Consider the following 23,740-nt stretch of genomic DNA (forward strand, 5'->3'; position numbering starts at 1 on the left):
CATAATTCTTAGTTAACATTTTGTGCGGCCCGCAGAGACCTTTCTGAGGTTGGTTTTGGCCCGCGACTACAAAAAGGTTGCCCACCCCTGGGGCAGAGAGTCGCTGAAAAATGTCTAAATGGACAGAAACTAAAAAGCCTCGATGTTGCTAGCAAATTGAAGCGAGAGATTCAGAACTTAAAGTTGTTCCGACACTCGCATATTACCAAGCTTTATCAGGTGTCAACAGATATCGCCATGATTATGGAGTATGTATATTTTAACTTAGCATCTAAGGTAGGGGTGGGCAACCTTTTTATCACAAGGGCCAGTTAGGAAATGTAATGCTTACAAGAGGGCCGCACATCAAATAAAAACTAATTCATATTTTCAGTTTATACTAGAAAAACTAATGAGCTACTAGGCTGCAGCTACGGCAGTTTTGTCAGCGCTGTCGAGTTCAACTGCATTAGTGTAGCGGTGTAGCCTTTGGATTACATCGCACTTCAAACAGGAAACTGAAAGAGCAGAAGTCCCAACATGGTGCACACGTATAGCCTTATTTAGGGAAAAATAGCTGGAAGAAGATGAAGGGCCGCACAAAAAATGGAAACGGGCCTCACGTTGCCCACCCCTGATCTAAGCAAACTGATATTTGATTACAGGTTAAAAATATTTCCACCTGGCTTGTAATTTTACCCTTTAAATGCCACGATACAAAGTTTTTCGACTTACATTTGTAACGATCCTTGCGGCTCCTGTGGCCTGTATGCTCTGCTGAAGCCTTTTCCACTCGAGTGACGTCACGATTGCGTCATAGCCCTCGCCAACCTCGATCGTCCTGAGACTGATAATTTCATTCAAAGCCTCCACCGCCTTGTTGTGTTGTTTTGAATCGAGGTACACCAGACAAACCTCGCCTGACTTTTCTTGGAGGGATACTGCAAGTAATGAAGGGTGTTTTATTTATGTTGAAAATGATGGGGAGATATATAGGCTACTCATGTATGTCTAAGTACAACCTCCAGGCATTATCTTAAGATATATTCGAAACGTTTAAACGCTACGTAATTCTGTAGGTGCTTTGATATTTATATTCCGTCTAACCAAAACCTCCGACACGTCATATTAATGGCATTTTTTCAAGGTTGAAATTGATCAAGGAGATATTCACAACCCTTAAAATGAACCTATTTCTGTAAGGCTTTAATATCTATTCTACGTCGAACTATACAAACTCCAACCATTATCGTAATAGTTATTTAACCCGTTTTAAAAAAACTAAAAAAACCTTAAGCCATTATCTTAGTATTTATGCAAAACGTTCACAAAATGCTTCCTACTTCTGTATGGGTTTGATATCCGTTCTATGTCTAACTACAACCTCCAACCATTATCCTGAGATTCATTGAAACGTTCACAAAATGCCACCCACATATATACGGGCGATATTCTTACTATAGGTTTAATGTCCGATAGTATCGATAATATCAGTTCTCGTTCGATACATGTTTGTACTAATACTAAATTAATCTAGGAATTTAAACTTAAGGGATTTTTAGGACATGATATGGGATTTTGAACCCAATGTGAAAACTAATGGATCCGATCCGATACTGAAGTCTTTATCAGTGTACACGTACAGGAATTTATTAAAACACGTAAAGGCTTAAACAAGTGGATTCCTTATTCAAATAGAATTCAATACAAAACAATGTTAATAAAACAGAAACAGAATCAGTAAGTTAAACATCATTGCCAAACACTTACAAGTAACTAACAAAATGAGCTCCTACCGCGACAAGGTAGTAACACCAACTGCCGTAAGGACAACTACAATGCCAAGGCACCATGTGCTCAGTGACCTTTGACCGCAAGTCATAGAATGATCACACAATTAACAGGTCATAAAGTGCTTACATAAACACGCGGTTTAGCAAGCTCACTGTTAATCTTAACACAATGGATTTTAAATAAGAATGTCTGATAATATCGTTTGGAGCCGATATCCGGTACAAAGAGGTAGTATTGTTATAATCAGATACTAGGGTGGTATCGGCGCCGATTCGATACCAAGTAATTTAGACATTTCAGCCATGATTTGTAACGCTATAACAACAACTGCAGCTTTTTTTTTTTTAGATTTTTTTGGCCATAGCAATACTGTCACATCTAAATCACTCGTTAGGCGAATTTAGCCTCAAATTGGTTAAGGCGATGCACGTCAGTTGCACTGTGCATCACAAAATGTCCACATTATAAAAAGTAGGGAAATAAAAAGTGAAAAAAAAACACACCACCAATCATGAAGCCTAATAAAACTTTATAAGTTTGCATTAAACTTGAAGGTTACAACTAAAAATAAAATAAATATTTTAACACAAAAAAAGATGTTGTAAAAATTTATTAAAAGCATTTAACAATTTCTTACCGCTAAACAAAATGTAGGGTTTCTCTTTTTTGTTTTAAAATCATTGCATTATTTTCCTAATTTAGGCGAAGTAGCATTTTGCAAAAAATAAGTTATTTTGTTATTTTTACCGCTTTTGGTAAATTTGCTCTCCGCTTACCACATTTGTTTAGGCTTCGCGTATATTTTTGTGCTTTTTTCATTTATTTTCGAGCGCTTACCGTATATTTTATCTTCGTTGAACTTCGCTTGCACGATTTGCCGCACGTCGACCTGCCCCTCCCTCAAGCCACGCCCACCTGCCAAGAGAGAGGAAAGAAGGAACTCGCCGCGACGCCCGAGGTCCGGAATAGGATTTGTTGTCAACGTCTGAAATACAAGCAAATGTAATGTATTTTCCTTTGTTTAAACCAGGGAGTCGAACCGTTTGACTTTTCCGGATAACTGGATTTACGATAGCTGGCCCGGTATAATATTTTTTGCCGAACTTTACGAACTTAATTATTGATAAACGAAAAAAACATCAGTAACCAACTAACCAAGCAATAAAAACAACATAGTGAGGCTTACTAAATTCTAAAATAAGACAAACTAAGCACACAACTTGAAAAGAAGCATGTTCCTTAGAAATAAGCGCATTAGTAGTTTCTCAGGCACTGCAGCCAAAAATAAGCACAAATCTTACAAATAAGCACATTATGTTAACCCTGGTCATGTATTTTGTGTCATTTTAGCAGCGGTTTTTATTTCAAAATGGTAGAACACACTCACATTTAATGATTTTTTTTTAGTTTCTTTACTTGAAAAGATAAATTTCTCAAAAATGCAAGTTACCATAATATCTTAGAAAATTAAACATTTACTTTACACGTTTTGAACTCTTTGTTTTATCTATCTTAATATGGTAATGGTGTCATATGGCATCGTATCGCGATACTTTAAAATATCGGGTATCTGATTATACATCTGAAACGCCTTAACAGTACCCTGGCTAGATCATTGAGCTTCGATTTCGCTTCTTGCATTGAAGAACTCGGCCCTTTGAAGGAAACAATGCCGGACAATTCCTGATTGTCCTTCCATTTTGACGTCACAGTCACCTTGTCTTTCATTTCTTCTGCGAACTTACTTATCAAGTTGCATTCAAGAAGGGCTCTGAACAGAAAGGAAGGAAATTTACCTGAGCTTAGACGAAAAGATTAAATAATTACTGGAAATAGATAATTTGGTAAATGTTTTGTAGTGACAGAAGTTTTGGTTGGTTGATTCATCTCAGCATTAAAATCACCACGTAAAACTTTTGTTATTGTGATAAGTCATCTTTCTCAGATCGCAAAGGCAGGCTCAAGCAAAAGTAGATATTATTTGCTGAACCTGCTTCATCAAACTGCAGAATGTTACATAAATCAGCCTTTAATAAGTCGACAATCCTACAGCTTGAAAAACATTTATAAGAAAAGTACGACTTACTTAAAAGAGTTGTTGAGTCTTCATTAAAAATAAACAACGTTTCTATGCCGTTTATCAAGTTGCATTTCTTGTAAATTATTCAACGTTTTTAACAGGGCAGTTACCTGTAAATCGTCTTTGGGATGGGCGATTCTTCAGTGATGTCACATTTTTTCTTGAGGTGCGTCATCAAAAAAATTTCAACTTCTAAACAAAATATTTCAAAAAATATCAACCCAATTGTAACGCGTGCAAAATGTACTTCTGTAATATTTATGTTATGTTTTTCATGCAATAAACCCACTTTTCTTTGGCGTGCTCTCTTTCTTCTGTTTTTGTTCATTTCTCTTTCTTGGCTTAGGTTGGGGGGTTTCCCGCTCTTCGGTCACGTGATCGTCCAACATGTTGTGAAAATAGAGCGTCACCGACACCGGCTGCTTCGAGACTAGGATGTCGTTGTCTTCAGAAAACTCCACAATGCGTTCAGCGTCTGTTCATAAAAAAATTATTATTAGTTTTAATTTTATTATTACTTTGCATTGTATATGTAGTTAACTTTAGTTATAGGAACTGACGATAGGCGAAATATAAATTCCCTAAAAAATGTCTGACCTGGTTGAACTCGGGTTTTTCAACTCTGGGTTTTATTGGTTTGGTAAAAAGTATTAGGCTAGTTTAAAGCAATTTATTGTTGTTTTTGGATTATTACGAGAGTTTTTCGATAAAATTCTTTGGTTAAGTTCAAATTAAATCTTTTTGAATAAATACCAAGTCAAGTTGCAGTCATGTCATTATTAGAGCAAGTCAATTCCAAACCAACTGCTTGTCATAAAAATTAAACGTCAAACTACTAAAATTGATAAACTCGTTCAATTATGAGCACAACCAAACTAAAACCCAACATACAGAAAGCAAATTGTGTAATGTGCAAAATCAATAAAATGAAAACACTCTTTTAACCCCATTTGTTCAAAGGACTTTAGTCAATTCAAATTATTTGTCCAAAAGACTTAAGTCAATTGAAGTCATTTGTCCAATCGACTTAAGTCAATTCAAGTCATTTGCCCAAAAGACTTAAGTCAATTCAAGTCGTTTGTCCAAAAGACTTGAGTCAATTCAAGTAATTTGTCCAAAAGACTTAAGTCAATTCAAGTAATTTGTCAAAAAGACTTAAGTCAATTCAAGTCGTTTGTCCAAAAGACTTAAGTCAATTCAAGTAATTTGTCAAAAAGACTTAAGTCAATTCAAGTCGTTTGTCCAAAAGACTTAAGTCAATTCAAGTAATTTGTCAAAAAGACTTAAGTCAATTCAAGTCGTTTGTCCAAAAGACTTAAGTCAATTCAAGTAATTTGTCCAAAAGACTTAAGTCAATTCAAGTAATTTGTCCAAAAGACTTAAGTCAATTCAAGTCGTTTGTCCAAAAGACTTAAGTCAATTCAAGTAATTTGTCAAAAAGACTTAAGTCAATTCAAATCATTTGTCCAAAAGACTAAAGTCAATTCAAGTCATTTGCCCAAAAGACTTAAGTCAATTCAAGTCGTTTGTCCAAAAGACTTGAGTCAATTCAAGTAATTTGTCCAAAAGACTTAAGTCAATTCAAGTAATTTGTCAAAAAGACTTAAGTCAATTCAAGTCGTTTGTCCAAAAGACTTAAGTCAATTCAAGTAATTTGTCAAAAAGACTTAAGTCAATTCAAGTCGTTTGTCCAAAAGACTTAAGTCAATTCACGTTGTTTGTCCAAAAGACTTAAGTCAATTCAAGTAATTTGTCCAAAAGACTTTAATCATGTGACTTAAAGTGCTCGTAAGTCAAGTCATTACATTACAACACTGGCACCTTTACTACCATTTGGCATTCAGTATCAGCACAGATTCAATATTATTATCTTATCTGAAATAATATCGAAAATCCGAATAAAACTGACGAATATTTGCCACTTTACCTTCGTAGTTTGCAAAAAAGACCAAGACGAGCGACGATTCCGCAACTCGGACAACTTTCGTCACGAGACCCCCCTTTATCTTCTTGCTGCTGAAATTGATCCTGATCGTGTCGTTCATTACGTCATCACTGACGTCATCAACTCTGACGCAGTCGCTGTGGCAAACCCTGGATGCCTGGGGTTAAATAATGGTTACAAAAACCTAATACGGGGGTTATTAAACTGGGGTACGTGGACTAGTTTTAGGGGTTTAATTTAAATCTTGGTGAATAATTTGAAAAATGGAGTAATTATTTTTAAAGAAAGTGCTTTAATTAAAAAAACGTTTTGACGCATTTTGCTTTATTCAGACTTGTTTTCAGTTTCACATTTGTTGGAGTACAGCACAGGATTTTTTTGCAATTGCACATTTCTAATTTTCACCGTTCGTTAACCACCAGTGGTTTGTAGGTTTTTAAAATAAGGCGCTTTTGAATAAAACTTCAACTCACCGTGGCCCAATATCAACCTAATAGTATTAATCCAGCGAGTACCCCATTTTGGAGTACCCCCATTTTTTTTTTCAGAAAAATATAAATATTTATAATAGGCCTCTATAAAATTACATTCAACAATTTGTGAGACAAAACTTCTGTAAAACACATTTGTGTACCTTGGGATTTAAGTCCAAATCAAATTCCTCCAGCCAATTTATCACTTTGTCAACATCTTAAACAATAAACAAAAAAGGTTAAAATAATGGTTCCCAACCAGGGTCCACAGGTCCCCAACGGTGCTCATCTAAATGTTACAGGAGGTAGATATTTTTAATGCAACAACTTAAGAAAATGACATTTTATGTTCAGATTTTTTTTGTCGATCAATGATGCAAGCAAGACAGGCTAGAAAAACAAAAATCAGGCTGTGGTGAGTTTCGAACTCACGACCTACGGTCATACCGGGACCGGCGCTCTACCAAATAAGCTACACAAGCTCAGAGGGGAGCAAGTCGAGAAACAACCATACGACGATGCTTGCTAACTTATGTTAGTACAAGCAATTTCATATTGAAGGGGATCCACAGTACCATATCATTATTCTATGAAACATGAACACACATATGTGTGTTAACAACTGTGATCTAGCCCTTCTGAAGCTGTTTTTTGACCAACGATAACGGCTCAGGTATATAGTATTTATATTTTTAAACGTAATTTTAGTTAGAGTCGGTGTTAAAAGTAATTGGTTCTAAATATTTAATTTCTCATTTATTTATTTTGAATCTTAAATTGTTTTTAATTTTGAAAGGGGACGATGTAAAAAAAAATAAGAAGCACTACGTTCGACCAATGATTTGTTTTTCTTGCAAAAGCCACTCACCCATTCCCTCCTCGAATTCGACCAAATACTTGGAATCCCCGAGGTCATTGACGTTATACGTGACGTCAACAAGATCGCACGTGTCAAGCAGATCTTGCACATCGTCGACGCATTTGAATTCACCCTGTGAATGTTGCGAGAAGAGATCAGTCACGGTTTGAGAGATAGTAAATTGCTGCTTATGTTAAATTTAGTCAAACTAAACTGGATGTAGAGTAAATAATCCTGTTGATTGGTTTCGGCCACGTTTTGGCAATTTTGTTCGCTCTTCGCATTTTTGGACAATTTTGAGCGATGAAAGACCACGATATGTCAAACCAAACTTAAATCAAGGCTGCAGAGTTGGAGTCTGACTCGGAACTCGGGTAAGACCACGTAAAACTACATGAGTCCCGATTCTAAGTGCGCATGCGCAGTACCAAATTTCGAAACTGATATGGGCGCCAACTGTCAATTAAAAGGTGGAATAGCAAATGTATTGTGGATGGATAAATTATATGACACCCCTAAGAGAGGATTTCTGAATAACCACCTTATTCTAGTTACGTAAATTGGCGGAATACAGGTTGTAGAGTCGGAGCCGGACTGGGGACTCGCCGCGGAGCCGGATTCGGTTTATTTTAAATCGACTCCGCAGCCCTGACTTAAAACATACCACTTTTAGATACATTGTTATTGACTGAGAATTAAGAAACATAACTAATTTTTAAAATCTGGTAAGAATAATTTTGACAAGTAAAGTAAAAGTTTGGAATCCCTGGTAATATTTTACCGCAGAAGAAACAGACATTTCAGTGGTATAGTTTCAAAAAGTTACCATCCAAAAAAATGATTACTATAGATAGAAATTCATTGTTTAAGCGCAGAAACGTTCAGAAAACTTTAACATTTTTTTTATTCTAGTTTTTGACTATTACCCTTAAATAACAAAATAGAAAAACTTACAAGAATAAAAAATTGCACCTGTCAAAAAGCGACAGGTTGGGCTAAAGGCCGGTCCACTTAACATTTATAAGTTGCTAGTTTTTCAGAATTCAAAGCACAGATATACTCAGGTTTTTTTATCGACTTGTTCATGAAAACAAACATAGAAAGCGTCGTTAATGTCATTGCATACTCAGAACGGTGTATAACAAACTTAAATATAATGGAACTTACTTCAAGCAGAAGTCGATCATCAAACACTTGAGGAATTTTCTTTTTGACAAATTTCGCATCTAGGTCGGCAATTTTCGTTTTGCCGAGTTTAAGGCATTCTTCGGCAGCTAAAGAAATAATAACAAATTAAATATCAGAAAAAACAAAACTCAACTGGTAAGACAATTTATGAGTTTTCCAGGGAATTTAAAGCGAGAACAGGCGGTCTATAAGGGACGTTATGTAAGTTAGCCTAAGCTAAAAAATCATTAGCCTGTGGTGATTACCGGGGCCGTCGCTCTACCAACTGAACTTTCCAAACATAAGAAAGTTTAAAACACCAGAGGGTTAAGCCAAATTTCTACTACTGCCAATTGTGTATTTATAGGGTGTTAAATACCATCTCTATTATACCAAAACCAATGTTTCCCCAAAAAGTTATATTAAACGGCACCAGCTTTTTAACATACCCAAAAGTATCCAGAAGAAACACTGGGTGTTAAATACCGTTTAAATGTTTTACATCAATTTGATTTCTCTATAGTTATATAATGTGGTATACGACTCACCTTTTGCATTGTCAAATAGCACCAATGTTCCGTCGAACATTTTGTAAACTTTCCTTGGGGTTAGTTGAAGGTTTTTCGTCTTGAAATAGTTTCTCAGCACGTCCAGAGTTATATTGGCCTCCGTTTGCAGTAACACGCATCTAAAATTGAATGAAAATCAAATCAATTACGAACTACCATGGTATTTATGCGGTTATGACAGATGTTTACCGATCTATAAAGCTTCATGGACCACTACTTTCGAATATCTTAAAATTCCTTTTTGAGCATTTTATAAACAACAATTTACCATTTTTGAAGCTCAATTAAATAAATAAATGGATATTAAACTGTGTGAAACTCATTTTTTGCAAACTCTTCCAAAGGCGTCACCAGTAAAAAGTTACAGAACAAATGCACTATATAAATTACTATGTTCTAGTAATACACATTCTATGTTTAAAACTTACCTATCTTGACTTCCGGTGAAGAGTCCCTTATCCTTCTCCAGCAGATCGAACCACGTTAATGGTTCTTCAGCGATGGGGTTTGGGTCAGTGATTGGGTCAATGTCGGGTTCGGTGTTTCTTCGGGGGGTTGGGGTGGGTTTGGAGGGTGAAGGGTATTTCCCGCCTAAATAATTATTAAAATATCATGGAACTGTGTTTTATTAATCTGTTTATAAAATGTCGTTTAATTTGATAGGAGGTTTATAGTGTAAATATGTTTAAAAGCCGAATTTGGTCCAACTAAAATTAAGATATTACGATTTTTTTTAAAGTAAATATATAAGGGGTAGAAAGAAAATCAACTCCCATACAGAAGTGCGTAACATTTTTGAAAGTTATTAATAAATCTTAAGATAATGGTTGGAGGTTGTAGTAAGACGTAGTAAGAATATTTAAGCCCATATTGAAGTAGGTAGCATTTTGTGAACGCTTCGAATACCTCTTACTATTTTTCCCTGTATGTAATGTATGCAATTTGAATTTAGCGTTTTAATTAATACTATTTTTTACTGGAACTGAATCTAAACCAGGCGACAGTTGACTCAATGAACCTTACAGTCTTTCACTATCTCCTGGCAACATTAAATATTGCAAAACATTTTGATTTCTTCGATTTGTTTTGGATAATTTAAATAAAATCATTTTTATCTTTCATCTCACATAAAATAGCTTAAATCAATCTGCGATAACCTAATTATAATGGACTACCTGTATTTTGTGGTTGGTTTAATTTTTTTCTTCCTGAAGTACCAGGCCTGTTGTCACATATCAGAAGCTACTAGCTAGATAAAAAGAAGCTGTTAGTTAGATAAAAGAAGCTATTAGTTAGATAAAAGAAGCTACTAGTTAAATAAAAGAAGCTATTAGTTAGATAAAAGAAGCTATTAGTTAGATAAAATAAGCTATTAGTTAGATAAAAGAAGCTATTAGTTAGATAAAAGAAGCTACTAGATAGATAAAAGAAGCTATTAGTTAGATAAAAGAAGCTATTAGTTAGATGGAAGAAGCTATTAGTTAGATAAAAGAAGCTATTAGTTAGATAAAAGAAGGTATTAGTTAGATAAAAGAAGCTAAGTACTGCGTTTCTCAAAATCTGAGAACGAATATCCTAAATTATATTCATCTTTATATATTTCTACAGATAATAAACAAACAAGTTTAAGGTAAATTATCACCTCTTGTGCAATTTTTTTTTGTTTTTTTGAGAAACCTTAGAGTTAGAGGTATTGTAAGTATTGTATTTACACTGAAAATGTAAAAGTCTTCAAGACTTTTTTAAATTTTTATATTGTAACATCTGAAAGAGCATGACTTCGTTGCATTGATAAAACCGCCACTTTTAATCTTATAGTCAAAGCCGTATTTCTCTCACCCATTCTAAGAGGCAAATTCAAAAAAGCTTCTTACAAACAAACAAAAAAATACTAACTTCGGCACGTTTAAACATTCGGCCAGCTTAACTTTATAAATCATTATACCCGAATGTGGCTGCTGTTCTTTCGATGGACGCCTTTTTTCATTCGAAGTAGATGGTTTCATTTCACGTCCTAAAAATGACAGCTAAAATGTTAATCAGCATTAATAATTCTTTTTGGCATACTTTTTACAACCACGAAATGTCGTTATCGTTTGGTTTTTAACCTGTCGGACACTAATGCAAATTGTGTAATAAAATTGCGGCTGTCATAAGTTATTTCATCTTTTCGCCATATAAAATTGTTTTTCAGATGAAAAGTTTTTTGAATCCAGTTGTTATGTGTAGTCATGTAAAAACAAGAAAAAACGTGTAATGTACCCAGAAAACTGGTTACGTTGGTTACCCTTTTTCTAAGAAAAACAATAGTCGATTTTTTATTTACTTTATCTCCAACCTGAATGTGGTTGTTGATCTCTTCATGTCGCCCTCTAATTAAAAACACACCAAGAACTAAATGCTAAATGTTGATCAGCGTTAAAAATAATGCAAATAAATAACTTTTTCGAGTCTAATCAGAATTTTTTTTCGATTAAGAGAATCTGCCTGAATCCGAATGGTGAAAACAAACGATTCTGGTTGCACATCAATGATAAGGATTAAACTAAGTACAGAAGTTAGCAAACTGAAAATCGGTTTGTTTGGATGTGATATGATAAATATATTTCGCTTCTAAAAGCATCATCACTATCTAAAAACAAAACACAATATAAGTTAAGAAGTGCGCTAATATAAACTTGAACCAACTGTTCTAGACGAGTGGTACACAAAGCAAATAAGGATAAAGATGCAGAAGTTAGCAAACCAAAAATCGGTTTGTTTGGATATGATAAATATATTTCGCTTCTAAACGCATCATCAGTATCAAAGATTAGCTAAGTACAACTATTAAAAAAACGAAAATCAGTTTGTTGGGATTTTTCCTGTCTATTTTTTTTACCGAAAATATCGTTATTATTAGGCTGGCATCGAACTTAGACATTTTGTATAATTTTCAAACCTGTATGTGATGATTGCTGCATTGTTTGGTTTTGCTTTCTTGGTGTTATTGGCCTGGGTTGATTGCGTTCAACAGCTGAATTAAAGAATTTTTATGTAAATAATGTGTAATGACCAGTGTTGTAAACAGGTCATTTTGAAATAACTTAAGTCCAAGTAAAGTCTTTTGCAAAAATAACAAGTCAAGTCCCAGTCCAAGTCATCGGTTGCCAGTCAAGTCATTATGAGAGCAAATCAATTTCAAGTCATGTCATTAACATGAAAGTAAATTGTTAAACCATTGAAATTGGTAAACTCGTCCGATTACAAGCAACAATTTAACTAAAAAACACACAAACGCAATATACAGCAATAAGAGTGTTTAACGAGCAAAACTTGAGATAAATTTAAATGAAAAACACTTAATTTACTCCCAAGTTATTTGACAAAATGACTTAAGTCCAAGTCAAGTCATTTGTCCAAAAGACTTAAGTCAAGTCAAGTCATTTTGGTCAAAGGACTTAAGTCAAGTCAAGTCATTTGAAAACAGTGACTTAAGTGCACTTAAGTCAAGTCAATGACTTAAGTCATTACAACACTGGTAATGACTCTTATAATCAGTGGTTTCTTACTATGTTAAAAATGAATATGGTATTATTCGAATTGCACAAAATACTACCTACTTCTGTATGGGCTTAGATATTCCTATTATGTCTTACTACAGCTTTCAGCCATTATTCTCCAAACTCATCTCATCACAGGATATTACCGAAATCAATGACCTAGTAAAGATTGTTGTGCAAGCAAGACGAGGTTAGAAAATCAGGCATGTGGTGAGATTCGAACCCACAGCCTCGACTAAACGAATACCTTCACCTTAGCGACTTCGTTAATGTTTAATTTTTTCACCTTGTCTTGGTTTGCAGAAAATTTATTATAAGGCAAAATATTTCACTTAGACATTCCTAGGTTTCATAGTTGCAAAATATACACATATCTACAACATATGGTTGAATTTCGAAATTTATTTCTTTTCAATTTAAAACAGGGTTTCCACACCTATGAGGCTTTTTCAAGGGGGCCATGAAAAAAAAAATGAAAAATAATATTTTTTACTTTATTAGGTATCTCTAAGTCTATACTCCACTAACAACACAAATAAATAAAGTTTACTGAACTTGCAAGTAAAGACGGCAACCCGATTTAGCTTTGAGAAACACAGCTTGACCACATTTTTGAAAAAACTAAAAAATTAGTACCCTAAGCTTAATGAAATTGTCATGTCATTGCTGTTGCCTTTTCCATCAACATAACGTTGTGAATGTGGGTTTTCAACAATGTTATTTCTGAGGACAAAGCAGCGCAGTGTCTTGGATATTCAATATGACATGCTGCTGGCTCTTTATACCACTAAACCAGCAATTATTTAAGTTTAAGACATTGTCAGAGCAAAAAACCTCGACAATCGCATTAACTCAATATGTAATAACTAGTGTATATTGTGTGTTGTATTTATATCATTTTATCATTCTAACTATAAATGTTGCCGTAAAATTTTTTTTTGTTTAATTAAAATGACGTTTCCTAATTTTTTCAAAAGGTGAAATAGGTGGGGCCATTGATTTTTCAAAATTGTCAAAGGGGGCCACGGTGTAAAAAAGGTTGGGAACCCCTGTTTTAACCTAAGCGGTATTTTATCAAATATTCACTTTTTAAAATTGACTGTGAAATTAAAATGTGGTGAAAGATAAAGCATGACGAAACATTGGTGGCAAAATTCGACTTCATGCTTTATTTCTTTACTCATTTAAAACAAAAAAATAATGCAAGATATAGGCAAATAAATAATAACATTACCAATACCCTTGTGGGTACTAATACCAAAATATAAATAGCACTGAAATAAATCCAAAAAATTAAATTGTGAAATTTTTATAGTTTTTTTTTACCTTAAACCAAAGGGGAGTTACGAAAAAATTATCTTACCTGATTTGTTTCTTTGTCTTTGTTGATGTGGTTTTGATGCAGGAATTGAATGAACATTTTCCATTGACGTGCTTGACCTCAGTTGGTGTGAATTGTTCATTCCTCTTTGGCTTTTCATTCTTTCTCTTATTTGGCCGGCTGTAATGATATGCAACACAACACAATTAATCTACACATTATACATTTACTTCACATTTTAAAGCAGAACTATTCATACTTTTAGTGTCGACTGACTCAATAGATATTTTAGGATCAACCATTTTCTAGTGTGTGTTTGCTTTTGCATACAAAAAATGCAAAAAGGCAGCCTAAACTAAAGTCTCACCACTAATTTATTTTGTGTACAGAAGCAGTAAATAGAAGTGGTTACCTTCAACTCTGTCCCAGTCAACGATCATACTCCGATCTTGCTGTTTGATAAAGTGACCATATTGAAAAGCATGAGAGGCCATTTCCTAAAATGTTATGAAAAAATGTTTACAGTTGAGCATATAAAATAAAAAAATCAACCATCAAAAGGCAAAAACGAATGCTGGACTATTGTAAAAATATATATTTGGTACTATATTCAAAATTGAATGTTTACATTTTTTATTGGACCTTTCTTAAATCGTTTAAATTAATTTAATTTATAGATTTTTATATATAGGTATACAATTTGATCTTATAATAGATTGAAGTGTGGATAATGATTTGAAAAACTTAAAATTCCGTTTTTATTTATTCAAAAACAACAACAGCAATGACTAAATATTTGTTTTGAATGTTTAGTTTAAAAGATAAACATTGTAAAATTAGTTTAAACTTTCTTTGAGCACTTACGTGAGTTTGGAAAGTAATTTTTGCAAAAGGAATTCGGTCAACTTTTGGTGGAATAAAGATGTTCTTTACAATTCCAGATCTTAAAAAAAAGAATAAGTTTGTATTTCCATGAGTAGTAAAATTATTTAAACATACATTTTATTAAAAATGCAATTGATGTATTTTGCTTTGCAAAAAGTAATAAAAAAAAATAATTAAGTTTAATTCAATTAATTTATTTTGTTAGTTTTTGGCGATTAGGCATGTATTTAAATTATATACTTTGTTATCCGGTTAAATAGCCTCTTTTATAAGGGGCATAAAATTGTTAGTGCTATTTATAAAAAAACAACACTTTCGTTAAAGGAACACACGGACTAAAATGTTGACGTAAGCTCTGTCTGTTCAACATGTCTCGAGGAATTTCGGTGCAATGAAGGCGTTTTTGCTGCATCTGAATGTGGCGGGAAAAATTGTTTTGAAAATGCCTTGGAGGCTCCGATCTACTGTTATCATCACTTTCTTCATGATCATCTAAAAACATTATAAACATATATAAGAAGATGAAAGCCCATACAGAAGTGGTAGCACTTTGAAGGTTTCGAATAACTTTTTATTCATTTTCAAACATGATAACTACTTATTTATGGGCTTTGATATTGTTATTACTTCTTAGTACTACTCCAACTATTATGCTCCGAAAATTATTATTATCATAAAAAGCAATTTGGGGTCAAGGGTCATAAATGAGGCAATGCCGACTTTTTGTTTTTCAAAGATGCCCTTAAAACTTCTTAAATGTCGCTAAAAAGATGAGTTTATAAAATTATGTGGAGTAAAATATATATAACTTTTTGTATTTTATTCTTCCTTTGCTAATAAAAGCGAAATAAAATGTGTTTACATTCTAGGGAATGCCCCTTGATGGTCCAATCGGTTTTGTTTGAACGAACCATGGTCTTTGTTATTATAACTGTACACATTGGTATTGCATTGAAATAGTTAGCTGTTTGACTAACTGTCCGATCACAAGCATCAAACGAAATGTAAAGATTTACAGAAAGATTTTACATTAGTTTGTGCGGTCAAAGTTTTACTAGGAGTTCTCAGGGCACCCTAAGCAATCCAAACATGGCTTCCAAGTAAACCGTGATATAGCTTTTAAAATTCTTTCTTAAGTTAAAAAATTGAGTTATTAAAAACACCTTTCGTGTATTTCAGACATTGCATTTTTAATTTATTTTGGAAAATGAATTCTAAATATTGAGTGCATTTACTCCTATAGAGGTTTGTTAGTGTAAATTAGTATTGCAGAATGCTGGAGACTTTGTCGGCCGAAGAATCAGCCAGAAAACCGAAGAAATTAGTCTAAAAAAAAAGATTTTAAAATTTTTTTCTATAATTTTTTTTTTGAAAGATCCATTTTACAAAAAAAAAGTTGTGCTTATTTTTACACATATTTCAAATTTCATATACTTGTTAATATTCTTGTTTATCGCCCAAACATGGAAAGATGGTACATTCCTTAGACCTGAGGTGCCCAACTCAAACATGCCGCCATGCCAATTTTTATCCTATAACTTAATATAATTCTTTCTAATAATAAAAGCGTTTTTTACAAATAATAAAATTGTGTAGTTAGCAGTGCGCATTACTGCATCTCAGTGTCCGTCGGTGAGCTGACTTTTGCCTTTTGTTTCTTTACACCAAACTTTATAGTTATGTGAATGCTAGCCTCCACAAAATGCTAGCGCTTGTTGGACACCCCTGCCTTAGACGAACACATTATTTAACTTCAGAGGGGCGATCAAAAACCGAAGAATTTACGCCAAAAATGCTTGTCACCAGAAGGCTGGCAAGATTCTGCGAGCCTGGTGTAAATAAGCTTATTATATTTCAGATTGAAAACAGAACACATAAATTTCTATCATCAACTTTCCAAAATATTAATGAAAACTTAGAAAGGTGCATGTTTTTTTGTCGGTATCCTGTGTATGAGAGAAAAACAGTTTGCTTTTTTGCCAGAAAAATGTTGACTATACAAAGTTGTTTGTGCTAAACCTTTTCAAAAAAGTAAAATATTTGCCTCTTCTATCCTGTAATATATTTTTTAGCAAAATCGGGACAGAAGTAATCAAAACTTTAATATTATTAACTAAATCCTTTCTGGAATGTTGTTGAAACATCTCATAGATGTAAGAATGAAACATGACAGGGGATATAATTTAGCAAAAGGCCATAAAGGGTTATCAAAGGTGATCTGACCTAATTACATTTCAAACAGGGACAATTTGCGTTTCAATATTGGCAAAACTTTAGCGAGATAAAACTTTGTCAATCAGTAACAAAATACCAACCAGCTGTCTCCCTTTCGTCACAATGGTCACTCTGTGTTTCCACAATGGGCATTGTGTCTGTCATAACCAGAACTTCAGGTTTGTCGTTGAACTTCACCAAAATCAGTTTGGTATCCACAAGTTTTTCGACATCTAAAATAATTGCAAAACATACTGTAAAAAAAATACAATAAATATGCTGTTGCTACCAGGCATAGTATATTTAAAATAGGTTCGTCTGGCATATATTTCTTCAACCAACGTTTAGGCTAACTATACGGCTATGTGTGCCACAAAAACCTATTTAAAAAAAAAATTACAAAAAAGTGAGTGATTTAGTGAGTGATAATGTTCATGGAAGTGAAATATATTTATCAAATAGCATAAAAACAAATTATTTAATTTTTTTTAGTTTAATCCTTATCAATTAATGTGCAACTGTTTTACCACAATCGTATTTAGGTTGAATCATTTATTCTAAAAAAAAGTCTAATTCTGACCTAGCTTAACAAAAAAGGCACTGATGAACATGGATTTGTTTGATTAAAAGGAAGATACTATTACATTACATGAAAAATAATGTACATTTTCGATGAATTTGTTTCAATTAACTTTGATATTCTTTAGTACATAGTATATCTTGACTGGCAGATATAGTTTTTGAACTATGATTTGATGTGGCAATATTATTCAAATTTTATTGAGCAAAAAGGTTTTCCTAAAACTCTAACACAAGATTTTGTTATATGTTGTTCTTCTAATTAGCTTCATAAAAATATACTATACAATGTTAAATGTGAGCCAATCTGCATTTTGTGGCCCTTTACGACAAAACCTCGGGTGTTCATCGCCAAATTTTGTGGTGTGCAGGTGTGCAATCAAGGTGTTGCACATCTGATTGCTTGGAAATCTAGGATAACTCAAACTTTTTGGAATTTAGGTGTTCAAGTCACTATTTTCGAGTTTGTACACTGCTAACTAAAAAATCTTGGGCGTGTACCTGCCACAAGTAATGCAAACTGGGATAGAAGTAGATTTAATCTAAATTGCTTAATAAAGAGTCTAAATTAGGTATAAAAGAACTTGCTAAATAGATTACTTATTTTACAACAGCATTGTAGTTTGTTAGAGTGTTAAAACTGCAGTAAAAAACAAAGATGGTCTAAAATCTTATCACGGCGTTTAAATGATAAACAAAACTCCCATTATTTGGGTTAGGGTGTGGGTTAGCGTTTAAGTTTAGGTGGGTCAAGTATTATTATTATAATATTTATTTCATCCTTACAGTTTCATCTTAAAAATGCCTTAAAATAACGAATTTTTTCATGAAAAACAAAACAATATTAGGCCTACCACCTTTTCTCCTGCAACAAAACGAGTTGGTATTTAAATTAAAACTGCACTGCAAAGAAGAAACAAATATGGCAAAATAAATAATATAATAAAACGAGAACCATAAATACCCAAACGCTAACTCGCACTCTAAACCAAATAATAATAATAAAATGTGGTAGGATTCTAGACCAGCGCCCAATGTGGTTTTATTTTTCATTTTAAACTGCAAGCTGTGCATATTTCACAGTTCATACTTATTTAAATCAATAGCAATTCTTTAAAACATAAATGGCAACAAATACAGTGCAGGTAACATCTAAATAGCCGGTTACAAACTAAACAACCTTGTATAAAAAGAGCAAATGGTGCAACAGTTCCGCTTTTACTTTCTTGTTGATGTTTCTCTGACGTAGGCTACTTCTGAACGAACTAGGCTTTCTAGCTAGGGGCTTCCCCAAATTATTCACATGAATGCTTTTCTTAAATACAATAACCTTTTTCTTTTATAAGTTGCTAGTACACCCGTTCCGTTATTTGGGTTAGGGCGCTGGTTAGCGTTTGGGTTTGGTTGGGTCAAGTATTGTTAAACTTAATCTTCTTATGCACATTTGTTAAAGCAAATTAGTGCATTGTCCAAGACCTCAAAGTCTAAAAGTCGGACTTTTTGATCCTTTGAATGACCAAGAGCTAGCCAACCTACAAAATCTCGCCCTATCTCATCCTACAATTTCAAAGGCAAAATAAACATATTTATTCAGCACCTAGGAAAAAAATATTTTACAACCACACTAATACAGGTCTATATTTTAGGAATATCGAAAAAAAAAAAAAAAAAAAAATTAATGCACTGATTGTCGTAGACCTTTTTGCTTAGAACTGCACTGATTTCTGACGGATGGGGTGGCTAGTAACAATAAGCTTGTTAGCTAAAAATATAATGATTGGTTGGATAATAATTTAATGCAGTAGAGGTGTAAGGCGCTGGTCATTAAGGCTAGAACCGACGGCTGACAAAGTCTTTTAAACACGCTTCCTATATACACCTGACTTCTAAGAAAAAGCCGCTAAAAATACCTGCCTTTAACTTCTTGGAAATCTAGACAGAGTCACTTCACTCAGTTGACATTGATTGTTGAATACGTTGACAGTTAAATCATAGTTCACACTAAAATGTAACGCGGTTATTCAATCGCTAGTATAAAGCTAAATTAAGTAGAATGGCATAGAATAGAATGGATTGCGAAATCGCTTTTGATACTGGTCACACGTTAGTGAACACCGGTCACGTGCATTATGACGACATACTTGAAAATGCGTTAATATTAGGAAATAATACTTGCAATATTACAGTAAAAATGCCTTTGGCAACTGAAACTTACTAAATAGTAGTATGGGGACTCGACTGAGTCGGTTTATTTTGTCGGACTTAGATGAGACTATCCGAGTCCCGAGTCCGATATGCGCTTTACCAAATTTTGAAACTGTTGAGGCTGCATAGGCCTAGTGTGAATTCTAAAGGTGGGATGTTTTTCAACCCTGTATTTTGCGGTGCATAAGCTATATGACACACCTATGAGTGGTTTGCTGAACATCCACCTTTTTTCGTTTTGAGCATAGATGGATGAAATACACATGTAGAGCCGGAGTCCGATCGGGTTGTTTTTGAACGACTCCGCATCCCTAAGCGGTTAGTCCAGAGCAGTGCTTTTCAACCCGTGGGATGGTACGCACTTGTGCGGATGAAAAAAAATTGTAGTGCGGATGAAATGAATGCATATTTTTATTTTTTATTCTTTGTAACAGAGTAATCAAAAAATCTGGTGCACCCACTTATGCGTTACAGGTACAGTAATATAGTCTCGTATAGTGGTTTAGGACAATGTAAAACTAAAGGTTGCAAACTTACTGTGCTTGTTTCGTGCGGATGAAAAATTTCCGAAATAAAAAAGTGCGGATGGAAATTTTAAAGGTTGAAAAGCACTGGTCTAGGGCGGTATCAGTGCATATCCAAGTGTTATTTTACGTTTTTTTTTTAATTTTTACGTTTTAATTTTTTTTTTTTAATTTTTAATTACTACAATCAATTCAAGACGATTATTCCTAAAGAAAAAGCAAATTTAGGCCTAATTACCTGAAAGCCTTTGCTAGTGCACTTTCAATTTTGATTAATTTGCCCATTTGAGCATAGTAATAACAACGCCACTTGGTATTAGATGAGGGTACCAAGCAGACTTGGACAACTAGATTTATTTTAGCTTTTGAAAATTAGATTAGAATTAAAATTAGAGCATTTCAATTTTTCCAAATTAGATTAGAATTAGATCATTTTGAGTTTTTTTAAATTAGATTAGAATTACCGAACTCTTAAAAAAAACTATTTGAAACAGAACTAGAATTACATTTGATTATCCACAATCAATTTCATTTAAATCGAGAAGTTGTCCATGTCTGGTACCAAGTATAAAAAAAACGTCAGTGGCATTTTATATATACTTGTTTTTTGACATCCTTATACAGAACTGTAGTCTACGAAAGGATGTGAGTAACATCCAGTTTTGGGAGCAACATATTCAAACACAACTTCGAATGAATAGAATAGTTTATTGTCTCGAATGAATTGGACAAAATGGCAAACCGGCCTTCGAAATTGAAAAACAAGTTCGTTTTAAAGAGAGAATCTTTTTACAGCGAAGTGTAACGACAACAGCGCGGGTGAAGAATACAGTGCATTGCGGTGGAAACAAAGAAGCGAAAAAATGCACAGAATTACTGCATCAGGGCTTAAAGCGTGTTTTTTTCGCGCGCTTAAAGTACACAACTCCACGAGACAAAATTGCGATAAACTCTCGATTTCTGTGAAATACGCTCTGCAGGCAAAATCACAATCAGCAAACAAAATATCGAAAAGTCAAGTTTGGCTCGACAATGATTAAATTGTTTTATTTAAAAATCAACTAACAAAAATTATTTTTTTAGGGTTTAATCCAGGGTTACTCCAGTATATTATATTTCAATCATTCGTCAGTTAAACTCGAATTTGTTCTTTTCATTATGACTTTAAAGAAAACCAGAGTGACGTTCAGCCACTGTTTTTTAAAAGGTGATTTTTCGGGAACAAAAAATGCTGAGAACTCATGAAAGCTTAAGAACCGCTGTTCCGATCACAACTGAGTGTTGTAGAAATGTAGAACTTGTGAACAAAAAAGTACAAATGACCATCGACATTTTAAGAGCAACTCTCTTTCAAGCGTACATTTTCGCAATTCACCTCCAGCAATTTTCAGTTCTCCATCAAGACGTTCTTTTTCGACCTTCAAACGACCTTCGCAGCTAACTACAGTCTCAAACCAGCCTTCAAACAACGATCTCGTCACATTCTAACAAAAAATAATTCGCAAACTTGGCAAAAAGCAAACGCCCGATATAAAATTGAACAAAAAAGGTAAAAACGAACGTTTTTGACAATTTAGAGCAAAAAAGGAGAAAAAAAAATGTTGTTGATAAAATAAAGCTAAAGACAAAATAAAAAAACTTGATTTTTTGCGATAAAACCAAAATTTCTAAAGTACGCACGGAATCGAAATAAACTTAATTTTTAATCGACGCTATCACGTGATTCTTTCTTGTCCAATCAACGCGCGGCCAATTCCCGCTCAAAACAACGCTGGCAGCAGCAACATGTTTATTGTGAAGTCACACATCGGACGACTTGGCCGCAGGTGCAGCTTGGTAAGAGGGAATTCCCCTTGGTCGTGCTTGCGGATAATGCTTTTTCTCGACCTGAGAAAATCAATTGGTTTAGACGTGAAAAAAAGTAATGATAGTTTAACTTATTTAAAAATATGTAATCCTACTGCGACAAACAGAAAAAAAGTTTTAATTTCTATTAATAAAAACTCTAATAGGTTTTTTCGGTTCATTATTTTTATTTTTATTTTTTGGGGGGTCCGTGAACTAGTTTAGGGGGTCCATTAAGCCCTACTTGAAATATTGGTGTATATTTAGAAGTTATCTTTTTTTAAAGAAAACAGTTTGATTAGAAATAAAACGGTTTTGAACTGAATGTATTTAAGACTCCATTTCACTTTCGCATTTTTGGACCAAAATCAGCAGATTTATAAGGTCTATTTCTACTGTGACTTCAAAATCCTGTTTTTTAAATCATGTTTTTTCCCCACCATTCTCTGCTTGCGTTGTAGCATCTGCAGCTTGGAGTATTGTTCCTTTAGTCGCTGGCTTTTCTCCACTTGCATCGCGTGTTGTTGTTCCAAGTATCGTTGTCGGTCACCATCCGAGTCCGAAGAATGGGCGCTGCTGTCGGCTGCAAGAGTAAAAGAAGTTAGCTTCTACGAGTAGAAACACCCGATATTCGATATTATATTCAATAAACTTCGCGGTCCGATACTAAATGACGACATTACTGTGGTCAAATAAGCAAATTTGTTTAAACTGAAAGGTCATGATTTTTTAAAATATACCCAGAGTACGAGCAGAATCACCCGATACTCGATATTTCATTAAAGGAGGAAAACAACGTTTTGGTTGGATAGCAAAACATGGCTGTAATGGACAAATTAATCTGGTATCAGATCGGCTAAAGACTAAAGAAAAGTGTGACCCTCCACGAATCTTAAATTAAAAAAAACGAAAAATACTACCCAAATAAAATATTATTGTTTAAGGTTTAACTTTTTTTTTTAAACGGACATAACCATACGAAAAATCTTCCTGATAAAATCCCCAAAACTTTAAAAATACTGTTGTTGACTCTAAGTAGCTTTAAGAGAATAAAAACACATATTAAGTTTTAAGCATAATGGTTAGAATATCAAAGCACATGAATATCAAAGCCCATATAGAAGTAGAGAGCATTTTGAATATCTCTTTTTTATTTTCAATATCTCGTTCAAAATGCTGCCTACGTAAGTATGGGCTTTTATATTTTAACCATTATGCTCAAAACTTGATATGTGTTTTTATTCTCTTTAAGCTACTTAGAAATTTCTGCTACGTTTCAAATTGTTTAAAGGGAAACTCACCCATAAATTGGCTCGGGGTGTGGGGCCTCTGGGTCCAATGTTGGGGGGTAACCGACCTCGATCGCTCCACCATATGAATAGGGGTCTGTCTTCCTGACCCCACTCCGGCCCCAGGGGGAATACCCGAGTAGTTGACGTACGCCCTGCCCCCATGACCCCCATAATTAACCCCTCGTGTTTGGGGGTCATGGTAGCGGGGCAGGGACCCCGTGTGGGGCCGCTGTTTTTCCGGGGAACCCCCTAGACTCGTGTAGCCCCCATCCGGGGAAATTACCACGTAGCCGTCGGGGTGTGCATTGTGACGTAACACGAGGCTTGTGGGCGGAGGCGGGAGCATGGATGGAGCGGCGCTCTGATTGGTCGATACGGGTGCCACGCCCTTGGGATAGGCGGCTTCGATTGGTGGAGGCGGAGGGGGGAGGGACTCGAGAGAACTGGAATCGGAATCTGGGAAAAAA

At 34.3% G+C, this 23,740-nt stretch overlaps 3 protein-coding genes across 4 annotated transcripts in view; all 3 read right to left on the reverse strand.

Annotated features, from left to right (window-relative positions):
* LOC146131842 (uncharacterized) overlaps nt 1-8,885 on the reverse strand; it is a 41,053-nt gene extending 32,168 nt beyond the window's left edge. Inside the window, exons 1-10 of the mRNA XM_083397099.1 lie at nt 8,846-8,885; nt 8,298-8,404; nt 7,140-7,263; nt 6,433-6,488; nt 5,781-5,955; nt 4,143-4,328; nt 3,964-4,045; nt 3,376-3,544; nt 2,611-2,758; nt 711-920 (exon numbers count right to left, since the gene is read on the reverse strand). Coding sequence (XP_083253225.1) covers nt 711-920; nt 2,611-2,758; nt 3,376-3,544; nt 3,964-4,045; nt 4,143-4,328; nt 5,781-5,955; nt 6,433-6,488; nt 7,140-7,263; nt 8,298-8,404; nt 8,846-8,885 — 1,297 coding nt within the window. The remainder of the gene's footprint in view (nt 1-710; nt 921-2,610; nt 2,759-3,375; nt 3,545-3,963; nt 4,046-4,142; nt 4,329-5,780; nt 5,956-6,432; nt 6,489-7,139; nt 7,264-8,297; nt 8,405-8,845) is intronic.
* Nucleotides 8,886-9,290: 405 nt separating this feature from the next.
* On the reverse strand, nt 9,291-13,889 carry LOC146131843 (uncharacterized). The gene is made up of 3 exons (XM_083397102.1): nt 13,772-13,889; nt 10,812-10,880; nt 9,291-9,457 (listed from the first exon to the last, which is right to left on the reverse strand). The coding sequence occupies exons 1-3, from the start codon at nt 13,887-13,889 to the stop codon at nt 9,291-9,293; spliced, it is 354 nt and encodes a 117-aa protein (XP_083253228.1).
* Nucleotides 13,890-21,209: 7,320 nt separating this feature from the next.
* LOC146131844 (uncharacterized) overlaps nt 21,210-23,740 on the reverse strand; it is an 83,761-nt gene continuing 81,230 nt past the window's right edge. For both annotated transcript variants that reach the window (XM_083396527.1, XM_083396526.1), the window contains 3 exons: nt 23,283-23,729; nt 22,422-22,564; nt 21,210-22,023 (listed from right to left, as the gene is read on the reverse strand). In XM_083396527.1, coding sequence (XP_083252653.1) covers nt 21,937-22,023; nt 22,422-22,564; nt 23,283-23,729 — 677 coding nt within the window. In that variant the 3' untranslated portion in view covers nt 21,210-21,936. The remainder of the gene's footprint in view (nt 22,024-22,421; nt 22,565-23,282; nt 23,730-23,740) is intronic.

The sequence above is a fragment of the Ascidiella aspersa genome, chromosome 9 (genome assembly GCF_963924565.1).
Source record: "Ascidiella aspersa chromosome 9, kaAscAspe10.2, whole genome shotgun sequence".
Taxonomy (NCBI): Eukaryota; Metazoa; Chordata; class Ascidiacea; order Phlebobranchia; family Ascidiidae; genus Ascidiella; species Ascidiella aspersa.